The sequence below is a fragment of the Equus caballus genome, chromosome 15 (assembly GCF_041296265.1).
Source record: "Equus caballus isolate H_3958 breed thoroughbred chromosome 15, TB-T2T, whole genome shotgun sequence".
Classification (NCBI taxonomy): Eukaryota; Metazoa; Chordata; class Mammalia; order Perissodactyla; family Equidae; genus Equus; species Equus caballus.
Genome location: NC_091698.1, coordinates 69703414 through 69725481, shown reverse-complemented (window position 1 = coordinate 69725481; position 22068 = coordinate 69703414). Strand labels below are relative to the sequence as shown.

General features: G+C 37.2%; 1 protein-coding gene across 5 annotated transcripts in view; it reads left to right on the top strand.

Annotated features, from left to right (window-relative positions):
- The window catches only part of CAMKMT (calmodulin-lysine N-methyltransferase), a 371765-nt gene that overhangs the window by 317999 nt on the left and 31698 nt on the right, over nt 1-22068 (top strand). For 4 of the 5 annotated variants that reach the window (XM_001917869.6, XM_023619714.2, XM_023619712.2 and 1 more), the window contains exon 7: nt 5394-5460. The exons of the other annotated variant lie outside the window; for it this stretch is intronic. In XM_001917869.6, the coding sequence (XP_001917904.3) occupies nt 5394-5460 (67 nt within the window). The remainder of the gene's footprint in view (nt 1-5393; nt 5461-22068) is intronic. 5 annotated transcript variants of the gene reach the window in all.

Sequence of the window (22068 nt, the reverse complement as noted above, 5' to 3'; positions counted from 1 at the left end):
TCTAATTCACCGAATCACATACTGTTGATGCATATAGATCGAAACAAACTCATTTAAAAATTACTGTTTACATCTTTCCGTTAAAATTTTAGGAAGCCTAAATTATATAGCAGTTGTAGGATATTATCCAAAAATTACTTTCTAAAAAATAAAAATGGATGTCAACAAAAAAAGGAGGAGAAACATTGCCAGAAGCCAGAAAATCTCTAAGCAAAGCTGCTAATTATTCTTAATGGGCAAGATGAGCACATTAAGAAACAAATGAATACATCAGTGAAATGCAATTGAAAATCGACCTGGCAATCGCACATCACATCTGAGTATTGGCCTGTATATTATTCTCATCATTTAAAAAATTATTTTTGTTGTTCTTGGCATCTGAATTTAATGACTCCAACTGAGTCTTACTTCCTAGTCTCTTAAGCTTCTAAGATCCTGATTTTTACCTTTTTTTAAAGAAAAATAGCATTTCCTGTATTTCCTTTTTATCTTCAGTTATTTCTGTTTTTTAAATATGTGAGGCAATGTATGGATAATTCTGAATCTTTATATCATGGAAGCCTATCAACCAGTTGTGAGGTTATTTATTATCTCCCTAAAATGTATCAAATGGATTGGCTATGTCTTGTAGAGCTGTCCACCTTGACCCTGGAAAGCCAGATGTTGATTTGATATTTATTAAACAGGGGTATCTGAAAAGAGATTAAGACTTGTGGTATAAGTGAATGTTTAAGTCCTAAATATTTTCTCAGACTCATGGGTCGGCGTCCCTGAGATTCCCCTTGGCCCTTAAACTGCATTGCTGGGTCTAATCCAGAGCCCCCTACCTGAGAGCTGCCTCTCCCTGCAGATGCCATTTTATCTGCACCTGAAGAGAACAAAGGATAAATTGGAAATGGGATCATTTGTTTCATCTAGTTCTCAAATTTATCCTACAATAGTGTGAAATGTGTTCTCTTTCTTTGGCCCTGCCCTTTTAGTGTAATAAAGAAAGAAATCTCCAAGTGCCCAGAGAGAATACTCAATGAAGTTTGTAGCTAGTGATGACAATGACATAAGAATAGGGGAGAGAAATGGTATACTGAGCTAGTATTGATGCTAAGCCACTTCCAAATCCTAAGGAATAAGAGTACAACAACTACAGGTGAGCAGCCCTCTCTGGTACACTCACTACTTTGCCCAATGTAAGCACCTTGCCTTGACCCATCCTTAGCAAACATCAAGAGTGTTATCTGCAGAATATGGCAATGCTTGGTGACCCATTTCTCATGCTCCTGGCCCAAGCATCTTATCCCCACAGTACACATAGTCTCAATCATGACTTGAGCTTAGGAGTCTCCAAAAATTGGTAATTCTCCTATGCATTTTAAAGGAGACACCCCTGGCTTAACATTATTTTATTTAACAGAACCCCTGACCTGAGTAATTAATAAACTAAGCTTCATGCAGACTGTGCAGCCTGTGCTGTGGATGTTTGAGACCTTGGGAATGCCAGGCCATCATCCTGTGGCCAGACCCCTTCCTCAAATATCGATGCCAGCTGTACTTCTCTTTACTAGGTGAGTCATAAATGGACACTCTGCGCCTCACATGGAGTAGGAGCTCAACAAATAACTTTGAAAATTAAATACAAATTATATAATAAGTTAAGCTGATTAAGTAATTAAAATTATTTCAACCACTATTAATTGCATGCCATTTCAGGTGCTAAAGGTACAGCAGTGGAAAGTCAGACCAAGTCTCTGTTCTCGTGGGACACAGAACTATGCCTCGGCTAGAGCATGTTTATCCGTGGGAAAGACACTGCAAACCTCCAGGGCAGAAGTTCTTTGATTCCTTCTACTTATTTACAATATAAATATAAATTTACTTATATAGTATAGTCTACAATATATACTTAAATATATATTATATTTTACAATATAAATGTTCACATAAATTAGTTCTGAGCAGTAGGGAAAAGAAAACAAAGCATAAGTGCCAAACCTCATTTTAGTTACTGTCACCAGCCTCTTCATCCTTCCAAAGCTCTTGCCTGAATTATTGAAAAAGATAATGAATTGACATGAATTAGGCACCTACGATGTGTCAGGCTTATTCTGTGGGATACTCCATTAAGCCTATAAAATAGGTGTCATTATTCCTGTTTTTGAGATGGTGCCCAGAGAGGTTAATTTACCCAAGTTCGCACAGCCACTATGTATCAGAACCAGCACTAGGAGCCAGGTTCATTTGACTTCAAAGCTTTTTTTTTTCCCCATTAAACCATTCTGTTTCACCCAAAACTAGAATGATATGGTGAGTGTCATCTTGCATTTCCTCAGCATCCTCTGGAAGAAAATGCCTCTCATCCGTAAACTTAACAGTTGACATTACTAACAGAATTCCAAGTACCTCTCTGTCATCCTCTCAATTCATTTGAGTAACAAGCACATTTAAGAATATATTCAGCCTTTAAATTAGCAAATATTGCTACATCAAGCATTTTTTAAAACCTATAGAGATCGAAATGAACAGGAATTATAATTTCGTAGTTTCATACCCCCACCTTTAATGGTCCAATGAAAATAAAGTTAACATAAGCCAAGAAAGTAATGCTTTGTGAATCACAATGTTATTATTTTAAAAATACTTTCTTGCTTAAAGAACAATGCCAACTCTGAAAATGTGTATGCAACTACTGATAATAAAACGATCACTAGTTACAGGAGGAGGCTAATATTTTAAACAATATTTTATATATAATTCACTTAATTATATTTACATATATAGAACTTATGTATACAATTTGTTTAAATAACTGTTACTGTCATTATACAAAAATATATATTTTAAGAATAAAAATCAGAAAAATTAAAATGGAGCCCCACTCCTGAACTATGCTTTATTGGGAAAGGAAATCGAAAGATAGAATCTGGTTTCCTTTTAGCCACAAGCATATATCCTATGACTCTGGAAGTTCAGTTGCCCAGACAAGGAGATTGGAGGCGATTGCTCTGTATCTATGTAATCAGAAATCACATTAAGGCTTTCTCTGCACCCAGTACCTGCCATTGAAGTCTTCCAGAAGGTGGGTGCAGTTCAGAGAACACGATTTGGTCCATCCTGTTGAATGCTATTCTGGACGTATCGACTTGATTTGATTGAATTTCCTTTATTACCCTGAGGTGACAGAAGAATGATAAAATCTATTAACGGACACAGTGCCAGTCAGAGGAACCACCTCAAAATCTGACCTAAAGTAAAGGGTGGGGAGCAGAATATGAGAATATATCTCTTAAGGAAATATTTTAATACAGTGTTGCCATTTTTCTCTCTTTGTACTTGTTTTCATATAAAAAATACCTCCTAAACTACAAAATATATTCCCTTCCTAGTTCTAAAAATAAAGCAGCCTAAATTCTGCTGTGAATTTTTTCGTTAAAAAAAATTGCTTCTAGAATATAAATATATTTGCTTGCTTCAGCCTGACCACCTGGAGTCACAGGTTTATAAATTGTATAAAAGTATATAGTGTTAAGATGTTTACTAAAAATTATTAATAGGTTTTCTGAGTTATATAATTTAACTTCCCTGTGACTATTTTATAAAAAGTATTACCTCCACTAACAAAATAATATGTTTTGCTTGATAGATTAGTCATGTACTCATACGACTCGACAGGTGTACCGGGCACACTATGGCGTGTGGTTGGATGTCATGGAAACGCTGAGTAGGGTGTGGCCGGAGTGTAGGGGAGCTTAATCAAAAACAGTTGTCAGTTGACTCTTTACTAATTTTGTTCTTCTCAGAATAAAGATGTCAGCTGTCCTTTTCTACAAGACATTTCATTTAGAAGACTTTCCTGAAATACTTTCTTCCTGAAATAGACAGAACTGTAGGCCGATGTGTCATTTTAGTTAATCAAAACAAGTAGGCAAATTAGTCTCTTTTATTTTTTTAATGAATGTAATTTAACAGTATTTAATTTGCATACAGGAAAGTTCACCCAGAAAAAAAAAAGTCTGCATTATAGCGCTTTTGTAAACCTCAACAAAGCCCTTCATTAGGAGACCTAATTGATTTTTCCTACCCACTCCTGGGAGAAGAAAGCTATCACAGTACCTGCTTATTCACTCAGAGGAGAAATGGGTGTGCCTGGTGTTCCAAGCAGAGATTTGGGTTAAAAAGTCCTGTGGCTCTGTTCTTGCAGGGAGATCTTGGCCAGTGCTTGTTTCGAGCATTCCGGAAATCTGTTTTTCTTAGCAATAAGGGAACATCGCTTGTCTGCTTGGTGTCCTCCCCATGGGCCCAATTTAGTTCAGCTTGCAGCCGTCGCTGGAATTAGTTTATTTCTTGTTTATTTAAGCCCGCCTTATTCCAAAAGAGGGAATTTGAGGGTTCTTACAGTGACGCATAGAATATACCATATAAAAAAATGAGGAAGTGAGGGCAGTTGGACATTAGAAAGCCAGGAAAATATGATGAAGCCAGGAATAGAGGTCAGTACAAAAAATATATGCCTTAGGAGCTTTTGTGGTTGTTAGACTGAAGTCCTACATTTGCCTCTGAGTTGCACAGGGACTAGAGCAAAAAGAGAAAGAGGAACGGTTATAAAATTCATAGTGTCCAGAAGTTGAAGCAAAACTATTTGATCTGAAGTCTAGCTTTTCGTGGTGTTGAAACCTGACATGATTTTTTCCCCGTGGGCCCTCATAAAGATGGTGCTCTGTGATGTGATGGACCAGCTCCTCAAAAGGTCTCTTCAATAAATGTGGCTCTTTCTGTACAAGTCTTCACATGCTAGCAGATGGCCAGAGGCCAGAGCAGAAGTCTGTAAGGACAGTTCTTCAAGGGGCCTTTCACTGGATTGACTTTCTTCTTCGGTAATTTGTTTTCTCTCAAAGATTCTCCAAGCTTTGCTCCATGTCCTTGTCTCACTTCCTCTCAAGTCTTCCCCTGATGCTCATCCCACCCTCCTTGGTAGCATTTAGGAGATTGGAAAACTTAGAATGTCTCAGCAGACTGCCATTGCCCTCCTCACTGACCGAAAGAGGCTTGCCTTTGGACTCCTAGCTCTTTTAAGCAAGAGGAGCGTGGCACCGATAACAGTCATCTCCCCCCAGCAGCGTCCATAACCCTGGGCCTTGCCATCGTTCTCCCTGAATGTACATTTCACACATGACAAAACTGCAGCCCAGGGAATGAGAAGAGCTTGCCTGTGGCAGTAATTCAACACTTGGTGGTAGAGCCAGGACTAGACCCTTCTCCTGCCTCACACCCTACAGGTCTTCTCTCTTCACCGTGCTGATCCCAGGTGCAATAAGATCACTGTTTACGGGCCTTTTTGGGGAGGGGGGGGGGTGGAGTCAGTTGACTATCTCTGTAGAAGCTTTCTTAACCATATCCTATAGATGTGAAAGATATCATCACAAGGAATCAGAAGGCTGGTGTGTTTAAGACTCAGAAAATATCAAGCTGGTAAGATACCATTCCACATTAAAACACTCTGGTTGAAACTGCTTTTCTCGATACTATGGATGATTATTAAAAATGATACTAGTTAAAATTTATTGAGCACTTACTGTGTGTCAGGCACAGTTCTAAGCACTTTAAAAGTATCTTATTCTCACAAGAGCCCATAATGAAGCAGGCAGGCATTCTCATTATCTTTAATTAATAGATGAGAAGGACTGAAGATAAGTATATTAAACACTGCATGGGGAATGATTTCAGGATTGAGAGTGTACAATCTGAGGGTAGGAAAAGTTCAGCCTGGGACCTTCCTCTGAATGGCTCTATTCCCCTGGTTCCCAACCCAGGGGCAATTTTACCCCAGGGACTTTTTTTTTGTCATGACTAGGGGGATGGGGTTGCCACTGGCATCTGGTGATGGAGGCCAGGGATGCTGCGAAACATCCTACAATACACAAGACAGCCCCACAACAAAGAAATATCTGGCCCAAAATGTCAGTAGTGCCAAGACTGAGAAACACTGCTCTAGTCCATGATTTTAAAATAATATAGGTATCCGTTGCCTTTTAGATTCTGTTACTTCTTATCTAAACTAGGAGAAATGTTTACCCTCAACCAAACCAATGGTGTTTTTTGTGATGCTGTGTTTTCATTTTTGCCCTGTTGGTATGGACCTAAAGGAATGAATAATCATTTAGTAGTTTTCACATGACATACCTGTATTTGTGCATTTTTCCTTTATAATTTAACCACAGATGTTATTAGAAGAGCAATCTAATTTTTAAGTAATTACGTAGTTTATTTATTACTGTTAATCTGTCCTCCTTTGACATTTTGAGTTTTCTCTACATTGAGGATGCTTTCCTACCCCACTTGCTCAGTTTGCGGGGGAAAAGGAAGATGAACGGCCACAATGCTTAACAACTAAAGTGGTCAACATATTGGGATGCAGCTATGGAATAGCAATAATTTTTTTCTCTTATATTAGCTGGTGAATGTAATGCAGTGTGTATATAGTATTTTTAAATCCTGCGTTAGAATGTTCAGAGTAAGCGGATGGCACAGGGGGCAGTAAAACAGCTCTGTGTTTCTCGTATAAATGAACAAACCAGTTCTGTTTCCCAGAAAACCTCTGGCAGGTCCAGAGAAAGAGCAATCTGCTTTTACCTGCATGTGCTTCATTCTTAGGAAAGCCTTTACTCCACAGTGCAGACTGCCATTCCCTTCATTTTGGGACGTGATTTTCAACCTGGTCTTTTAGTTATCAATCAAAAGCACATTTTCCATGTTGTCCTCATTTACATTTATTTAATGCTTAAGGTCATTTGTGACCATTTGAGTGTATTTCAGCATATGGAATCAGGGAATAATAGATTTCAGCGTCATGCTGTGAAGAGAGATTGTGTTTTTACGAGATGTAGTGTTGTTTACTGGGTGTTAATAATCACTAATTAATAAACATATCTAGAATTCTAAAATGCTGCATTTTGAGGAATAAAAATGTGAAGTGTTTAACTTATGGAGTGCAATAATATTTTCTATCACCTCTTCATAAAATAATTGAGTTACCTACAGAGGCAAAAGGTCATAGTTCAACACAGGACATATCTGAAATGCTTAATAGCCTTTGTTTCTATTTATCTGTTCTCAAAAATACTATTTCTAAATATATTGTTCTGATATGTACCTGGACATATATCCTATATGTCAATAGTCATATGCAAACCTCCAAGATGAGGGTTTTCTCCTGTCTTTATCTCATATAAATTGTGGTCATTTTCTTCTAAGTACCACAGGTATTTTGTCCGAAGTCTACTAAAGCACTTTGCTAGAAAACAGGTGGATGAGTCAGTTCTGGAAATGCCTTGATCTCATATTAAGGAGCTACTTGACCACTTAACCTTTAAGAAGCTAAGAGGAAACTGTCAACCAGTGATGTAATAATCAGCATTCCCCTTCCATCCACTGTTTTCCCACCCATAACCAGTACAATATGATGAAAGCATTAGCTCCATGCGGGAAGAAATAAAAGGAAACCGTTCACAAAAGAGCTAAGATATAGTTCAATATTCTCTTTTAGTGCCTCAATGCATATGCAGAATTTCTCTTCCAAATTGGAGGTGTGGAATAACAGTAGCGACAGATAACTAAGAGGTATTTACCATAGCTACAAAGCCCACACGTGAGCCAAATATTTCTGCTATTAAAAAGCACTTCAAACCTTGACATGAAGTTTGTAACAGCTGAATGTCTCCTGTGACTTCATTTGCAAAGAAGATGTAAAAGCAGAAAGGCATCGTGGTATGAGAAATGTGAACCTAGGAAATGGTGTTTTAAAAAAGGAATGAGAAGGCACCCAGAAACCTGACTGGTACCCCAAGCTCCTGTTCCTACTGCTCTGACGATGTTCTCAGTAACTACCAGCATTCCTCCTCCTACCAGCCTCTTCCGACCGCTCAGACAGGGCAGACCCAGGTTGCGTGGGACCTGAAACTTATTTTGAGGGCCCTCTTTAGAAGGATAAATTTGATTGTACTTTACTTTGGCAAATTTTACATAAACATATGACCATGTGAACACATCACTGGGGCTCCTTGTGGGCCCTGGAAGGGGCCTGGGCAAATGAGGGTTGAGCTTACGCTTCATTAGCTTCCCAGTAAATCCACCCCTGCTCTCATAAACACCACAACCCTTGCCTAGAATTACGCTCTTCCGTTACAAATTTTCTTACTCCCTCTGTTGCATTTTAATCCCAAGATGATTGTTGCTAAATTGAAAGACATCTCTGCAAAAGCCTGGAAGCTTCAGCCCTGGCCAAGAAAAATCTAGGGTGCACATATATGAAGCATATATCCATGACATTTCGAAGATCTTAATACAATCATTTGATGGTTCATTTGTTTGTCCATCCATGCAGCCATCCATTCATTTAACTAATATGTCGTAGGTATTCTGCCTTTGAGAACATAAATATGGAGTTATCAAGAGTAACTCATGGGGCCGACCCAGTGGCACAGCGGTTAAGTGCGCACATTCCGCTTCGGCAGCCTGGGGTTTGCCAGTTCGGATCCTGGGTGGCACTGCTTGGCACACCATGCTGTGGTAGGCGTCCCACATATAAAGTAGAGGAAGATGGGCATGGATTTTAGCTCAGGGCCAGTCTTCCTCAGCAAAAAGAGGAGGATTGGCAGCAGTTAGCTCAGGGCTAATCTTCCTCAGGAAAAAAAAAAAAAACACCTCTTGACGAAAGGAAATTGTGCTACTAAATATAGCTAGAAATTGGTGAAAGAGCAGGGATATTTACAGCATCTCAATTGTTAGGTTTATCTGAAGCTGTCTTCAAAATTGTGACTGTCTAATAAGAACCATTTGGAGTTTTTGACGTCTACATATTTCTGGGTGTTCCAGAATTAGTGAATAGCGTCATTCTCTGGTTAATATTAGTTAACAGTTACAATATTTTTAAAAAATCTATTAGATATACCCTGCTGCGACATTAAAAGTGAGTTTCTACTTAAGAAAAAAGCTTATCTTTGTGTGAAAATTGCTAGTGAATTTAGGCCTGTGACTTTTATTATTCTTTGATAAATCATTAATTTTAGTAAACTGTGGAACTAATTATAACTTTTAGGACTTTTTTATAAACCAAATTTTACCTTTATGTGGGCGCCCAGGATTGGCTGTTGGCCCCATTGCCCTCCTGCTTTTTAAGATTTATGTCTTCTCTAAGGCTCATTTTCCTTTAGAGATTAAATTGGGGATGTGAAAAATGATGTTGAAAATGTAAATCCCAACCAAGTGGGATCCAGTTGGTAATTTTTCCAGGCCTTCTGCAGTCTGCCCTCAGTTTCCTCATTCAATCTAGCTTCCACTGCCTGCAACATACACACTGTCCTTTGGTCACACAGCCTTGGCACTCTCCTCCTAACACATTTGGTCCTTCCCATCTCTGGTCTTTCCCAATCTTGTTCCTCTCCTCCTCAGCCCCTAAATCCTTCCTTCTAGGATGGCTTAATTACCGTTTCCTCCTGCCTTCGCAGACTTTTTCAGCCTGCCCCAATCTTTTCCTTTTTTAAACTTCTGTTGGCTTTAGAATAGTCCCACAGTTAAACATCGCATATTCTCTTATTGTTCAAAGCTTGTTGTCTTTGTTTTCATGTTCATTGGTTCATTCATGTCTTGATAAATGTTTTGATCACCTTCTGTCTGCCACCTACTGTTCTAGGTGCTGGAGATGTAGTGACTAACAAGAGTGAGAAAGTCCATGCCTACTTGGAGTTCATATTTTAGCAAGGGAGACAATTTTCTTGAAGGCAAGGATTCTGCTTAACATGTTTTTGTATTCCCTGAAGCAATTAGTACACTTTGAGCCTTTTACATGAAAGATTTTAAGATTTGTATTTGGAGCACATTTTTGAAAGACATGAATCCATAAGGCTTATGGAACCAAACAATTTTTACTAGAAGAAAGTCAAGCTCTTGAGATTCAGACATCAGTTTGTATATCAGATAGCTGACTTTCATTTCAGGATAAGCTTCTTCTCAGGCATGCACATGCGGTGTCTGTAGACAAACTGACATTGGGAATAGGCATTTATCTGTCCTTTGTCAGGTTGAAGAGGAAGGTTAGAAGGGAACTCAGATAAGGAAGCTGAGGGCTGTCTGTAAGAAATTTTCTGATAAAATACACCTGTTAGTGAGTTTTGCCAGAATTATGGTAACAGAATCTTGAGAACTGCTGAGAATTCTAGAGATGCCACAGTCCTGTTTCCTTCTCTTGCTATCTTGGATATAGGAAAATGAAATTACTTGTATACTTTCTATTACTAACATTATTTTTTTGCTTGACAAATTTATAGAAGGGCTCATGTCCCTACTATTCAGTGCTTTGCACTGAAGAAACCAACTCCCACAGGAATGTTATCCAGTTTCAGATATTTTATTATATTATATATTTATTTTATTTATATTAAAAATGAGCCAGATTTTTAAAATTTGGGGATACTGTATTTTTTAGCGGTCCTTTTAAACTGCAGCAAATTAAAAATTAAGGCCTTTTCTTCTAGAATAACATTGTACTGACTATTTGGACATCCTTACTCTTTACCAAGGTCAAAAATCTCACTACCAAAAATAGGCCAAGTTCAATATTGATAGCCAGGTGTGCACATCAGAAGACTGCGTCCTCTGTGAATGTGTCTTTCAGTTTTAAGAGAAAACTTTTTAATATACTTCTATATCTCTTAAGACTAGACCCTTGCCATTATTCTTTCTTTTTAGCATTTTCTAAAATTATGTTGGTATTTTTATTATATTGGCATTTTCATTGTCATTGAAAAAAATGCATAGTTGACTAAGACTTGACACCTTTATGACTTTGAGTCTTCCTATTCAATAACAGGGTGTTTTCTTTTTTTTAAGCTTTTTTATGGTGTTTCACCAGCACTCAAAATCTTGATTCATTTCCCTTAAGTTTATTTTTAGAAACTATCTTTTTTTGTTCTCTCTTATAAATGAGATCTTCTCTTACATTATATTTTCGAATAGATTATTTGTACATATATAAAAAAGTTATAGGGTTTTGTGTAGTAAATGGTTAGTCACCTCAATGAGTTATTATTTCTTATTGTCAGTTTAGTCTCTTGAATTTTCCAAATAAACAATCACTTCATCTGCAAATGATGACAATTTTGACTTTTTTCTAATTCTTATAACTCTTTTTTCTTTCTCTCGTATAATTTTATTGGATAAAAATTTCCAGAATGATATTAAATAATAATTATGTTTGGGCCCAGCCCTGTGGCCAAGCAGTTAAGTTCGAGCGCTCCATTTCGGCTGCCTGGGGTTTCACCTGTTCGGATTCTGGGTGCGGACGTGGCACCGGTCATCAGGCCATGTTGAGGTGGCGTCCCACGTGCCACAACTAGAAGCACCCACAACTAAAATATGCAGCTATGTACTGGGGGGATTTGGGGAGAAAAATCAGGAAAAAACAAGATTGGCAACAGTTGTTAGCTCAGGTGCCAATCTTTAAAAAAAAAAATTTTTTTTAAGTATCTTTGAGTAGGACTTTGTTGGGAATCCTCTAATGTTTCACCATTAAGTATGCATTAGCTTTTGAGTTGAAATATATATGATACTTTTTATCTTGTTAAGGAATTTTTTATTGATTCCTACTTTTTAGAGATTTTATCATAAATAAATATGAACTTGAGCAGATGTCTTTTCAGCCTGTATGGAGATGATCAAATTGTTTTTCTGATTTTACCTATAACTATTACAATCCATACTAACAGGTTTCCTAATATTAAAACATCTCTGCATTTCTAGTTATTTGGTCATGGTGTCTTAATTCTTAATTTAACATGCTACTATATTTTAATAATATCTTATTTGGGATTCCTCTCTGTTTTTTTTTTTTTTTTGGTGAGGAAGTTTAGCCCTGAGCTAACATCTGTTGCCAATCTTCCTCCTTTTGCTTGAGGAAGATTGTCACTGAGCTAACATTCATGACAATCTTCCTCTATTTTGTATGTGGGACACCACCACAGCATGGCTTGATGAATGGTGTGTAGGTCTGTGCCCAGGATCTGAACCTGTGAACCCCAGGCTGCCAAAGTGAAGCATGCGAACTTAACCACTACGCTACCAGGCTGGCCCCTGGGATTCTTTCTTATAACAACTTTATTGAGATATAATTCATATAACCATATAATTCAGCCATTTAACATACACAATTCAATGGCTTTTAGTATATTCACAGAATTGTGCAACAGTCATAATCAATTTTAGAACATTTTCATCTTCCCCAAAAGAAACTGCATACCCATTAACAGTCTTCCCAACCCCTTCCACCCTTTCTCCTTCCCGGTGCTAGGCAACCACTAATCTACTTTCTGTCTCTCTGGATTTGCTTATTCTGGACATTTCACATAAATGGAATCATGTAACATGGTCTTTCATGTCTGGTTTCTTTCACTTAGCATAGTGTTTTGAGGTTCATCCATGTTTTAGGATGTATCAGGATGCTATTCATTTTAATACTGAATAATGTTCCATTGTATGGATATACCAGATTTTACTTATGCATTCATTAGTTGATAGACATTTGGGTTATTTACATATTTTGGCTATTATGAATAATGCTGCTATCAATATTTGTGCACAAATTTTTGTGACAAGTTTCATTTCTCTTGGGTGTATATGGTCATATGGTAACTCTACGTTTAACTTTCTGAGGAATCGCCAGGCTGTTTTCGAAGGTGGCTGGACCATTTTACATTCACACTAGGAGTATACGATGTTATGTGGGCTTTTTGCATTGATATTCATCAGGAAAATTGGTCCACAGTTTCCTTGAGCAATCTTTATTAGATTTTAATATCACTGGTATACTGGCTTCTTAAAAGCATTTGGAAGCTTTTCTCTCCTTTTGAACCGCCTAATGTGGGTCACCCTAAGCTGCTACCACAATGCTAGATCAGAATAATTTTTATCCCATTATTTTGGAAGTTATAATTTGAAGTTGGCAAGAAATAGTGAAATTCCTATATTAAATTGCACTGTGCCTGAAAGTTCATAAGTTTGAAAAATAAAGAATAAAGAAGAAAAAGAAAACACTAAAAAGCAATAATTAATTTTATTTCATATCAAATGGCACGTAGTTGTAATTTGATGTGAAACGAGAACTAATTCTAATTTTTTATTGTCACTGTGTTGTGCTACCATGTAAGTTAATCAAATGTCATAATCATAGAATCAGAGATATTTGAAATGGAAAATATAATTAGTAAAATAATTAGTACCTTTTATTTCAAGATCTCAAAACCCTTTACCAATCCTCCTTAATCAATATAGAATATACTGGTTACCAACTTAGGGGGCCTGAATGTTAGGCAACTCTGTCTTCCTTTTAGACTCTGAAATAAGTGTATTTCAGTTAAATTACAGACAAAAACATAGAGGCATAGGGTGGGATCAGCTTTAAAGTCAGTCCAGAAACATCTAAGTGATAAGCTAGAGCTACAGTTCTCAAACTTAAGTACTGTATCAGAACCATCTGCAGAGCTGGTTATGACATAGATGGTTGGGCCCCATCCTCTGATGAGAGAGTGAGGTGGGGCCCAACATTTTGCATTTCTAAAAGACTCCCAGGTGACACTGATGCTGCTGGTCTGAAGACTTCACTTGGAAACCATTGAACTAGAGTTCTCTCTGAGAGTTTCTCATTAAATTCTGTAGTGTTTCATTGCTTTAAAGTCATCCAGATTTGCATTCATTAAAGCCAGTTCCATTCACCTTGTTCTCTTGTTTATTTTATGGATGTCATGCATTTATAGAGAAAGGACGGGACCTGACTTACTGTCAGCTCTCAATTGTCTGTAGTTAATCTTGCACATCTTCTGAGGTAAAAATTTCATTAAGACCTAATTTTACTTCCCTCTTACCTTTCTCCAAGTCTTATTCCTAGTCTGGAAATGTAAATTAGTTTCATTTCAAGATAAAACCAACAAAGTTGGCCAGGTAATCTGTTTCAAGGAATTTATATGAATGAAATCTTGTTTTGATTAATCAGTGATGTTGCCTCCTTCCCTTAGTGATCCAGCAGAGAGTATTCTTAATCAATTCTGTCTTTAGGGCCACTCTTACTTCTCTGGAGTGGCACCCTTTTTAAAATCCCCCTTTTGAAAATAAAGACATTCGATACATGGAATTTAAAGTCTAGACCTACGGCTAAAGAGTATTCTAAATCCAAACCCAAACAGGTAAATATCTTCTAGAATAAAGTTTCTCCAAGTGGCTCATGACCCATTGTCATGGGAATTACATGTGGTGCTTTTTTAAAAACAAAAATTCGTTACTGAATCAGACTTTCTGGGGTTGAGGTTCATGAATCTGACATTTTAACACTCTCCTCAGGTGATTCTAATATCTGGAGCACAGATCACACTTTGATAAGCCCATTTTATCCCTAGATTTCTGTTGAGTTTAGCATACCGACTAAAACCACAAAGGTGAATCTGTGGACATCTTATTTGTCCTTAGGAGAGGTATTTTTTTACCTTCCATGTGAGGGCTTTATTCCTCACTTTGGACTTTGAATTTTAATGGTGTCATCTTAATGAAGACATGAATGGCTGTGGGAAGGGGAAAATTGTACAGATAGAAGAGTAATTCTGATTAGTTTCTTGTCTATATCACAGCCTTTAGTTGTTGGGATTCATAAAGTAGCAGACATCAGAAGAGGCCTTTGGGATGATCCACCAGTGGTTCTTACCCAAAGGTGGACTGTGTGCCCCCCTCCACACCTTAACTGTCTAGGACATTTTTGTTTGGTTGTCACGAAGAGTAAGTTTTATTACTAGTATTGGAGGGAACAGAGATTGTAAACATCCTAAAATGCAAGGGACTGTCCACTACAATTAAGAATTGTCCTGTCCAAATGCCAATACTACGCCAGTTGAGAAACACTAATTCCAGCCTAGTTGAGAAAGAGGGAGACCCAGAAATAATACTTGGATCTCTTTAAAAGAATTGCCTTGTTTTCTGGACTTTTTGTAGGGGGGAGGGATCATTTTGTTGAGGGGTTTTGGGGGAGGGTCGAAGGGCTGTGAGGACAAAGAGATCTAACCTCCCTAGCTTCACAGTCGCCGAAAAGCTTTTTCTTTTTGCTGTATCTATTTTATATACACTCTTCTTTAAATAAGGGTATGGTATTAATTTTGTTAATTAATAACTTTTTTGCCTAAAATAGTTCACTGTTAGACACAATTCTAGTCCAACTTGTGTTATTAAGCTCAATATAATTAAATGTCATTTAGAGTTTGCTACGTGTACAGCAGTGTGATGGCCTCTTTAGGGGTTATAAAGATGAATAAGGTGAAGTGTCTGCCTTAGGAAGCTCAAGATATCCAGATGAGAGATAGACACTTGTCCAGCTACTAAGATCTAAGAGAGTCTGCTCTAATGGGGTTAATCATGCAAAGTAAGGATAAAGAGAAGATCTCCCAGTTCGGGGTAGAGGGATCTGAGAAAGCTTCATGAAGGAGGTAGCCCTTGAGCTGTGATTTAGAAGATGAAAGGTGAGGGAAGAAAAGCAGTTGAAGAGGGCATTCTAAGTATGAAAAGCAGGGAGGAAATAACCAAAGGCATAGGAGTAGAAAAGATGTGTCCAGGCAAATAACTAATCTGGTTTGATGAATGAGGAGAGGCCAGAGGCCCACAGACCAGTTAGGAAGTCATTACATTGGGGTGGAAGGGAGGTGAATGGGACAGAGCACGTAAAGGGACTCAGGGAAAGTTCTGTTTCTTGATCTGGGTGGGGTTACACGGGTATTTACCTCATAATAATTAACTGACATATATTTACTTCGTGCTGTTTTCCGTTTCAATGTTTTATTTTATAATAAAAAGGTTTTTTTGTTTTTAAAGCCATGTCAGTGGTAAGAGAACTGGAAACAGGTAGTCCAGGCCTGAATGACAGTGGAGAATGGCAAGCAAATTTGGGGGCCTTTCCGGAGAAGTGACCATATGTGGGAAGTAAAATAGCGGAAGGAGTAAGAGAGCAGTTTGGGACATGCAACATTTGAGGTGGTTGTAGAACATAAATATGTGTTCTGGATGTGACAATAGCTAGCAAGCGGTCAAGAATAAAAGTTCAAGTCTCAGGAAAACGTTGGGCTAGAAGATTTGGAGATCAAAATCAAGAGCTAGGAGTAGAACCATGGAAACTGGGAAGTCAGAAGAGAAGATGGCCAAGGACAGAATCTTGGAAGGTGTCTGCGCTTCAGGAGCAGAGTAATAGGGGCCAGTAAGGGATGCTGAGAAGGAACTGAAAACAGGAAGCCTGATTCCAAATGGTGGTGTCCTCAATGGAAGAAAGTCCAGGAGAGAATTTCAAGGAGAGGGTGATCAGCAGTGTCAGCAAATTGAAGAGCAATGCTAATGACTGTTGTGAGAAAGGTCATGTTGCAAGGGCAGGTGAAGCAATGAGAGTAGACTACTCCTGCAAAAATGTTGATGGCAAAGGGCAAGAGGGAAATAGTATGTGTACTAAGGGGAAGCAGAGTTGAAGGAAGAGTTGGGTGTGTTGGCAGGCATGCCAATACAGCAAAGAACAAAGAAGTAAAGATATGAAAGGGGGGTATTTGATGGACCAAGGACCTAGAGTAGTGCTTTTCAAAGTATGGTCCCCAAACCAGCAGCATCAGCATCGCTTGGAAATTCGTTACAAAGGCAGATTCTTAAGCCCCACCCCAGAGTCAGAAACTCTGGGATGGAAGCCCAGCAATCTGTGTTTTAACAAACTTTCTGAGGATTCCTATACATGCTCAAGTTTGAAAATCATGGACCGAGAGGAAAGAGGAAGGAGTGGTTTTATCTTGTGCACAGTTTGGGGGGGTTTCTCCTTGAAGTGATCCTACTTCCTTTTGGACAAAAGGAAAAGAAAAGATGAAGAAGAGGGAAAAGATGACATCAGAAATCTGTAGGTTCTCAGTAAGGTCATCTGCTGAGAACAAAGAAGTGGAAAGTTTAGGGAGCTGAAAACAGGGATGTGTAGCATCCAAGCCTCCAAACCCTTGTCTCTTCTTTAGGCTTTGTCTAAGATGTCCTTCCTCTTCCTCTTTCCTGTCTAAATCCTGCCTTTGAGATCACATTCCACCTTCCATCTTCTTCAGGATATCTTCCCTCAACATGACCATCCGTAATTCTTTGTGTCATTGGAATGTCTTGTCTTCCAAATAAGGCTACATGTTCCTTTTGACTATTATAATTTTGTTACTTAGAAGTAGGTCCTCTTGGTTCTGCTGTTCACAGACTCTAGTGAGGTGTTCAGTAACACTTTGTGGATGGACTGGCTCACAAATTAGGAAATCAGCAGACTGGTACCCTCTCTCCTTCTTGGTTTTCTGTTCTAGATTTAGATGGTATTCCTTTCCCCAAGTGTCTAAAATGCTTTATTATAAAGGATCCTAGCAGATGACATTTTGAACCTCTATAAAAGATCAGGAAAAATGGAGGGACAAGTGACAAATAGGGAGTCTTTTAAAAGAAGAGAAACAATTCCCAAGGTTAGGTAAACACTGTAAATGACTTGAATGTGTCCTCTGTGAGGGTGAGCTGAGCCCACATAGGCCTTGAGAAGCAAGATGAAAGAAACTGTGGGAAAGGCTACTGGAGTCCATTGCAAAGAATGCCTATAATATCCATGCAGAGAAAACTACTGCCTTCCCCACTGCTGGTAAGAAGATAGCGTGTTTTTGAATAACTCTAAATTCATTACATTTATCAAGCATGATCAAGAATTGTATCAGTAGACTGCTTTTGCAGATACACAAGGGTCTGCCTTTTCAACAGCAGAGTTAAAACTGTGACTTATCCCCAACCAGGGGTTGCAAATATAATGGTAAACAAAGAAATATTAACCATGGGCATATGAGAAAAGAAATGCTTTAACTCCCCATGAAATATAATTAATATGAAATAAAATACAATGAATTACAAATTAGGTTGAACATGTTTGACATTAGGTTTTATTACAAACTTGAAACACACGCTCTCTGTTCAAGAAATTTTCTTTAGTGAGAGTTTTAAATCACAAGGTAGGAATCCTTTGGTTTTGCGTTTCATGTTGAAACTCCAAACTCAAAGCCAGAATGAAAGACCTAAGTTAGTGCAAGAGTAAGGGAAGGGAAACTAATATTTGTTGAGCACCCATTATGTGCTTTCATATATTCTATCTCATTCAATTCTTTCTGGTGGTGCAATGCATCTATTGCTGTCTCTTTTTCACAGAGGAGGGCAATGATAGAGCACTCAGCCTCACTGGCTTGTAAGTGGTGGAGCCAGTCTTGGAACTCAGAGCTTTCTAGCTGCAAAGCCCAGCATTCTTTCTGGTGTACTACACCTGTTAAACTTAACCGGTTTGACATGCCTGTAGCTATTACGATTTTTCTAAAGCATGAGGAATTCTGTAATGATTATTGGTTTTATATTTCTATCTGTAAAATTGTACTTTACTTTGTAATGAATTTTGAACAGAAATAAGATTTTGACATTGTGATGAAATAAAATAGAGGCAACATACATTTTACTTTGATGTCAATATAATTACAGGTAACACGTTGACATGATTTGAGTGTTTGGTAGAACTATCCTTTACATGTCTTTACATGTGAATGCTATGCCTTAGTTAGTAAAGCTTATATAGGTCAAAGGGCCTAGTTATATGTATAATATGTGCCCTGCTCTCTTTCAGAAAGCATCTTCTTTTTAGGTTTCTGTTTTACAGTTTTGTTATGGTAAAATTAGTGTTCCATAAACTTTATGTTTAATTTTATAAGTTTTGTGATCCCTCCTTTCTGCTCCTTGAAGGTTCCTCCCTCCCCAGGAAACCACTGATTTACTTTTCCTCACTATATATTATTTTATATATTCTAGAGATTTTTTCCTCTTTTTTTAATCGTGAAACGTTGATTTATAACATTACATTAATTTCAGGTGTACATCATTATATTTCGGCTTCTGTATAGCCTTTACCCCTTTTGTCCTCCCCCTGCCTTCCACTCTGGTAACCACCAATCTATTCTCTGTATCTATGTGTTTCTTTGTTGTTGTTGTTTTATCTTCCACATATGTGTGAAATCACATGGTAATTGTCTTTCTCCGTCTGACTTATTTCACTTAGCATAATACCCTCAAGGTCATCCACGTTATCACAAATGGCAAGATTTCATCTTTTTACGGCTGAGAAGTATTCCGTTGTGTGTCTATATCACGTCTTCTTTATCCATTCATCTGTTGATGGGCACTTTGGTTTTTTCCAAGTCTTGGCTATTGTGAATAATGCTTCAATGGGCATAGGGGTGCATATATCTTTTTGAATTACTGTTTTTGTGTTATTTGGATAAATACCCATAAGTGGAACAGCTGGATAATATTGTAGTTCTATTTTTAATTTTTTTGAGGAATCTCCATACTGTTTTCCATAATGGCTGCACCAATTTACATTCCTACTAGCAATTTCCTAGGGTTCTCTTTTCTCCACATCCTCTCCAATACTTGTTATTTCTTGTATTGTTAAAAATAACCATTGTGATGGGTGTGAGGTGAGTTTAAAATAAATGGAATCATTCAGTATGTCCTTTTTTTTAGTCAGTGTTCTTTGTCAGTAAAATTATTTTGAAATTCACCTATGTTGTTGCATCTATCAATAGTTCTTTCCTTTTTATTCCTGAGTTATTTCCTTTTTATTACTACTGTATCTGAATGTATGGACGTACCACAATTTGTTTATTCTTTCATCCATTGATGAACTTTTGGGTTGTTGCTAGTTTGAGGCTATTACAAATAAAGCTGTTATGAACATTTATGTACATATTAGATATATAGATATATGCTTTGTATGGATATACACTTTCACTTCTCTAGGGCAAATACCTAGGAGTAGAACAGCTAGATCATACAAAGGTGTATATTTAACTTTTTAAGGGACCTGCCAAACCATTTTCCAAAGTGGTGTACTATTTTATATTCCCATCAGTGGTGTTGGAGAATTCCATTTCCTCCACATCCTTGCCAACACTCGATATGGTCAGTCTTTTAAATTATAGCCATTCTACTAGGTATACAGTGGTAGCTCATTGGGGTTTTAATCTGAATTTCCTTAATGAATAATGATGTTGGGTATCTTTTCCTGTGCTTATTTGTCATTTATATATCTTCTTTGATGAAGCGTCTGTTCAAATGCTTTGCCCATTTTTTTTTATTGGATTGCTTGTTTTCTTATTATTGACATACTCTGAGGGTTCTATATATATTCTGGCTATAAGCTCTTTATCAGAGATATGATTTGCAAATGTTTTCTCCCAGCCTGTGGCTTGTCTTTCCATTCTCCTCATAGCATCTTTCAAAGATGTAGAAGTTTTTAATTTTGATAAAGTTCAATGTACCAATTTGTTCTTTTATGGATCATGCATTTTGTGTCATATCTAAGAAATCTTTGCTTAGCCCAAGGTTACAGAGATTTTCTCCTGTATTTTCATCTACACATTTCATAGTTTAGGCTTTACATTTATATTTGTGATTCATTTTGAGCTAATTTTTGAATATGGTGCAAGATATGGATAGAAGTTCTTTTTTTTTTTAATATGGACATCCAATTGTTAAAACACTATTTGTGGAAAATACTATCTTTTGTCCACCAACTTACCTCCATGTATTTAGATCTTATTTAATTTTTCTTATCTTCTGTCAGAATTATCTCTTTCATATTTTTATGCTATTGTAAATGGTATAGAATTGGAAATTCCAATTTTCAGGTTTTTTTGCTTATATGAAGAAATAAAACTGATTTCTGTATATTGATATTGTATCCCACAACCTTGCTAGACTCACTTATTATATCTAGTTGCTTTTTTGTATAGCCCATTGGATAGTCTACATAGATGATCATGTTGCCTGCTAATAAAGACAATTTTACATCTTCTTTTTCAATCTGGATGCCTTTTCTTTTTTTTCTTGCCTTATTACTGTGGCTAGAATCTCCAGTGCAATGTTGAATAGGAAACATCCTTTTCTTGTTCCTGAAGTTAGGGAGAAAGCATGTAATCTTTCACCATTAAGTACGATAGTAGCTGTAGGTTTTTCACAGATAATCTTTTTTAGGTTCAGGAGGTTCCCTTGAATTCTTAGGTTGCTGAGAGTTTTATCAGGAATAGATGTTGGACTTTGTCATTGCATTTTCTGCATTTATTGAGATGATCATATGTTTTTTCTTTTGTAGTTTGTTGATATGGTGAATTATATTGATCAATTTTCAAATATTAAACCAACCTTCTTGTATTCCTAAGCTAGACCTCACTTGATCATGATATGTTGTCATGTATATATTATAAACAACTTTTATATTCCTTATTATCCTCTTAGTACTGTAGAATCTGTAGTGATGCTGCCTCTCTCATTCATGATATTGGTGATTTATGTCTTCTCCCTTTTTTTCCTGATCACTCTGGCTAGAGGTTTATCAGTTTCACTGATCTTCTCAACAAACCAGTGTTGGTTTCATTGATTTTTCTCTATTATTTTTCTGTTTCCTATTTCATTCATTTCTTTTTTTTTTTAATGAGGTAACGTGGTATAACGCTATTTAGATTTCAGAGGTATATCATTATAATTTGACTTCTGTATACATTACATTGTGTTCACTACCAAAAGTCTAGTTTCCATCCATCACCGTACAAATGACCCCCTATACCCATTTTGCCTTCCTTCCAGCCCCCTTACCCTCTAGTAACCACCAATCTGTTTTCTGTACCTATGTGTCTGTTTGTTTGTTGTATCTTCCACATATGAGTGAAATTGTATGTGTTCTAATCTTTACTTCCTTTCTTCTGATTATGTGGGTTTAACTTAGTCTTCTTTTTTTGTTTATTTAGCGAATTTTCTGTCTTTTCTAATATTCGCATTTAGTGGTATTAATTTCGCTCCAAGTGCTGCTTTAGTGGTATCCCACAAATTTTGATACATTGTAATTTCATTTTCATTCAATTAAAAATACTCTTCAATATTTGTTTTGATTTCTTCTTTGGACCCTAGGTTATTTATAAGTGTATC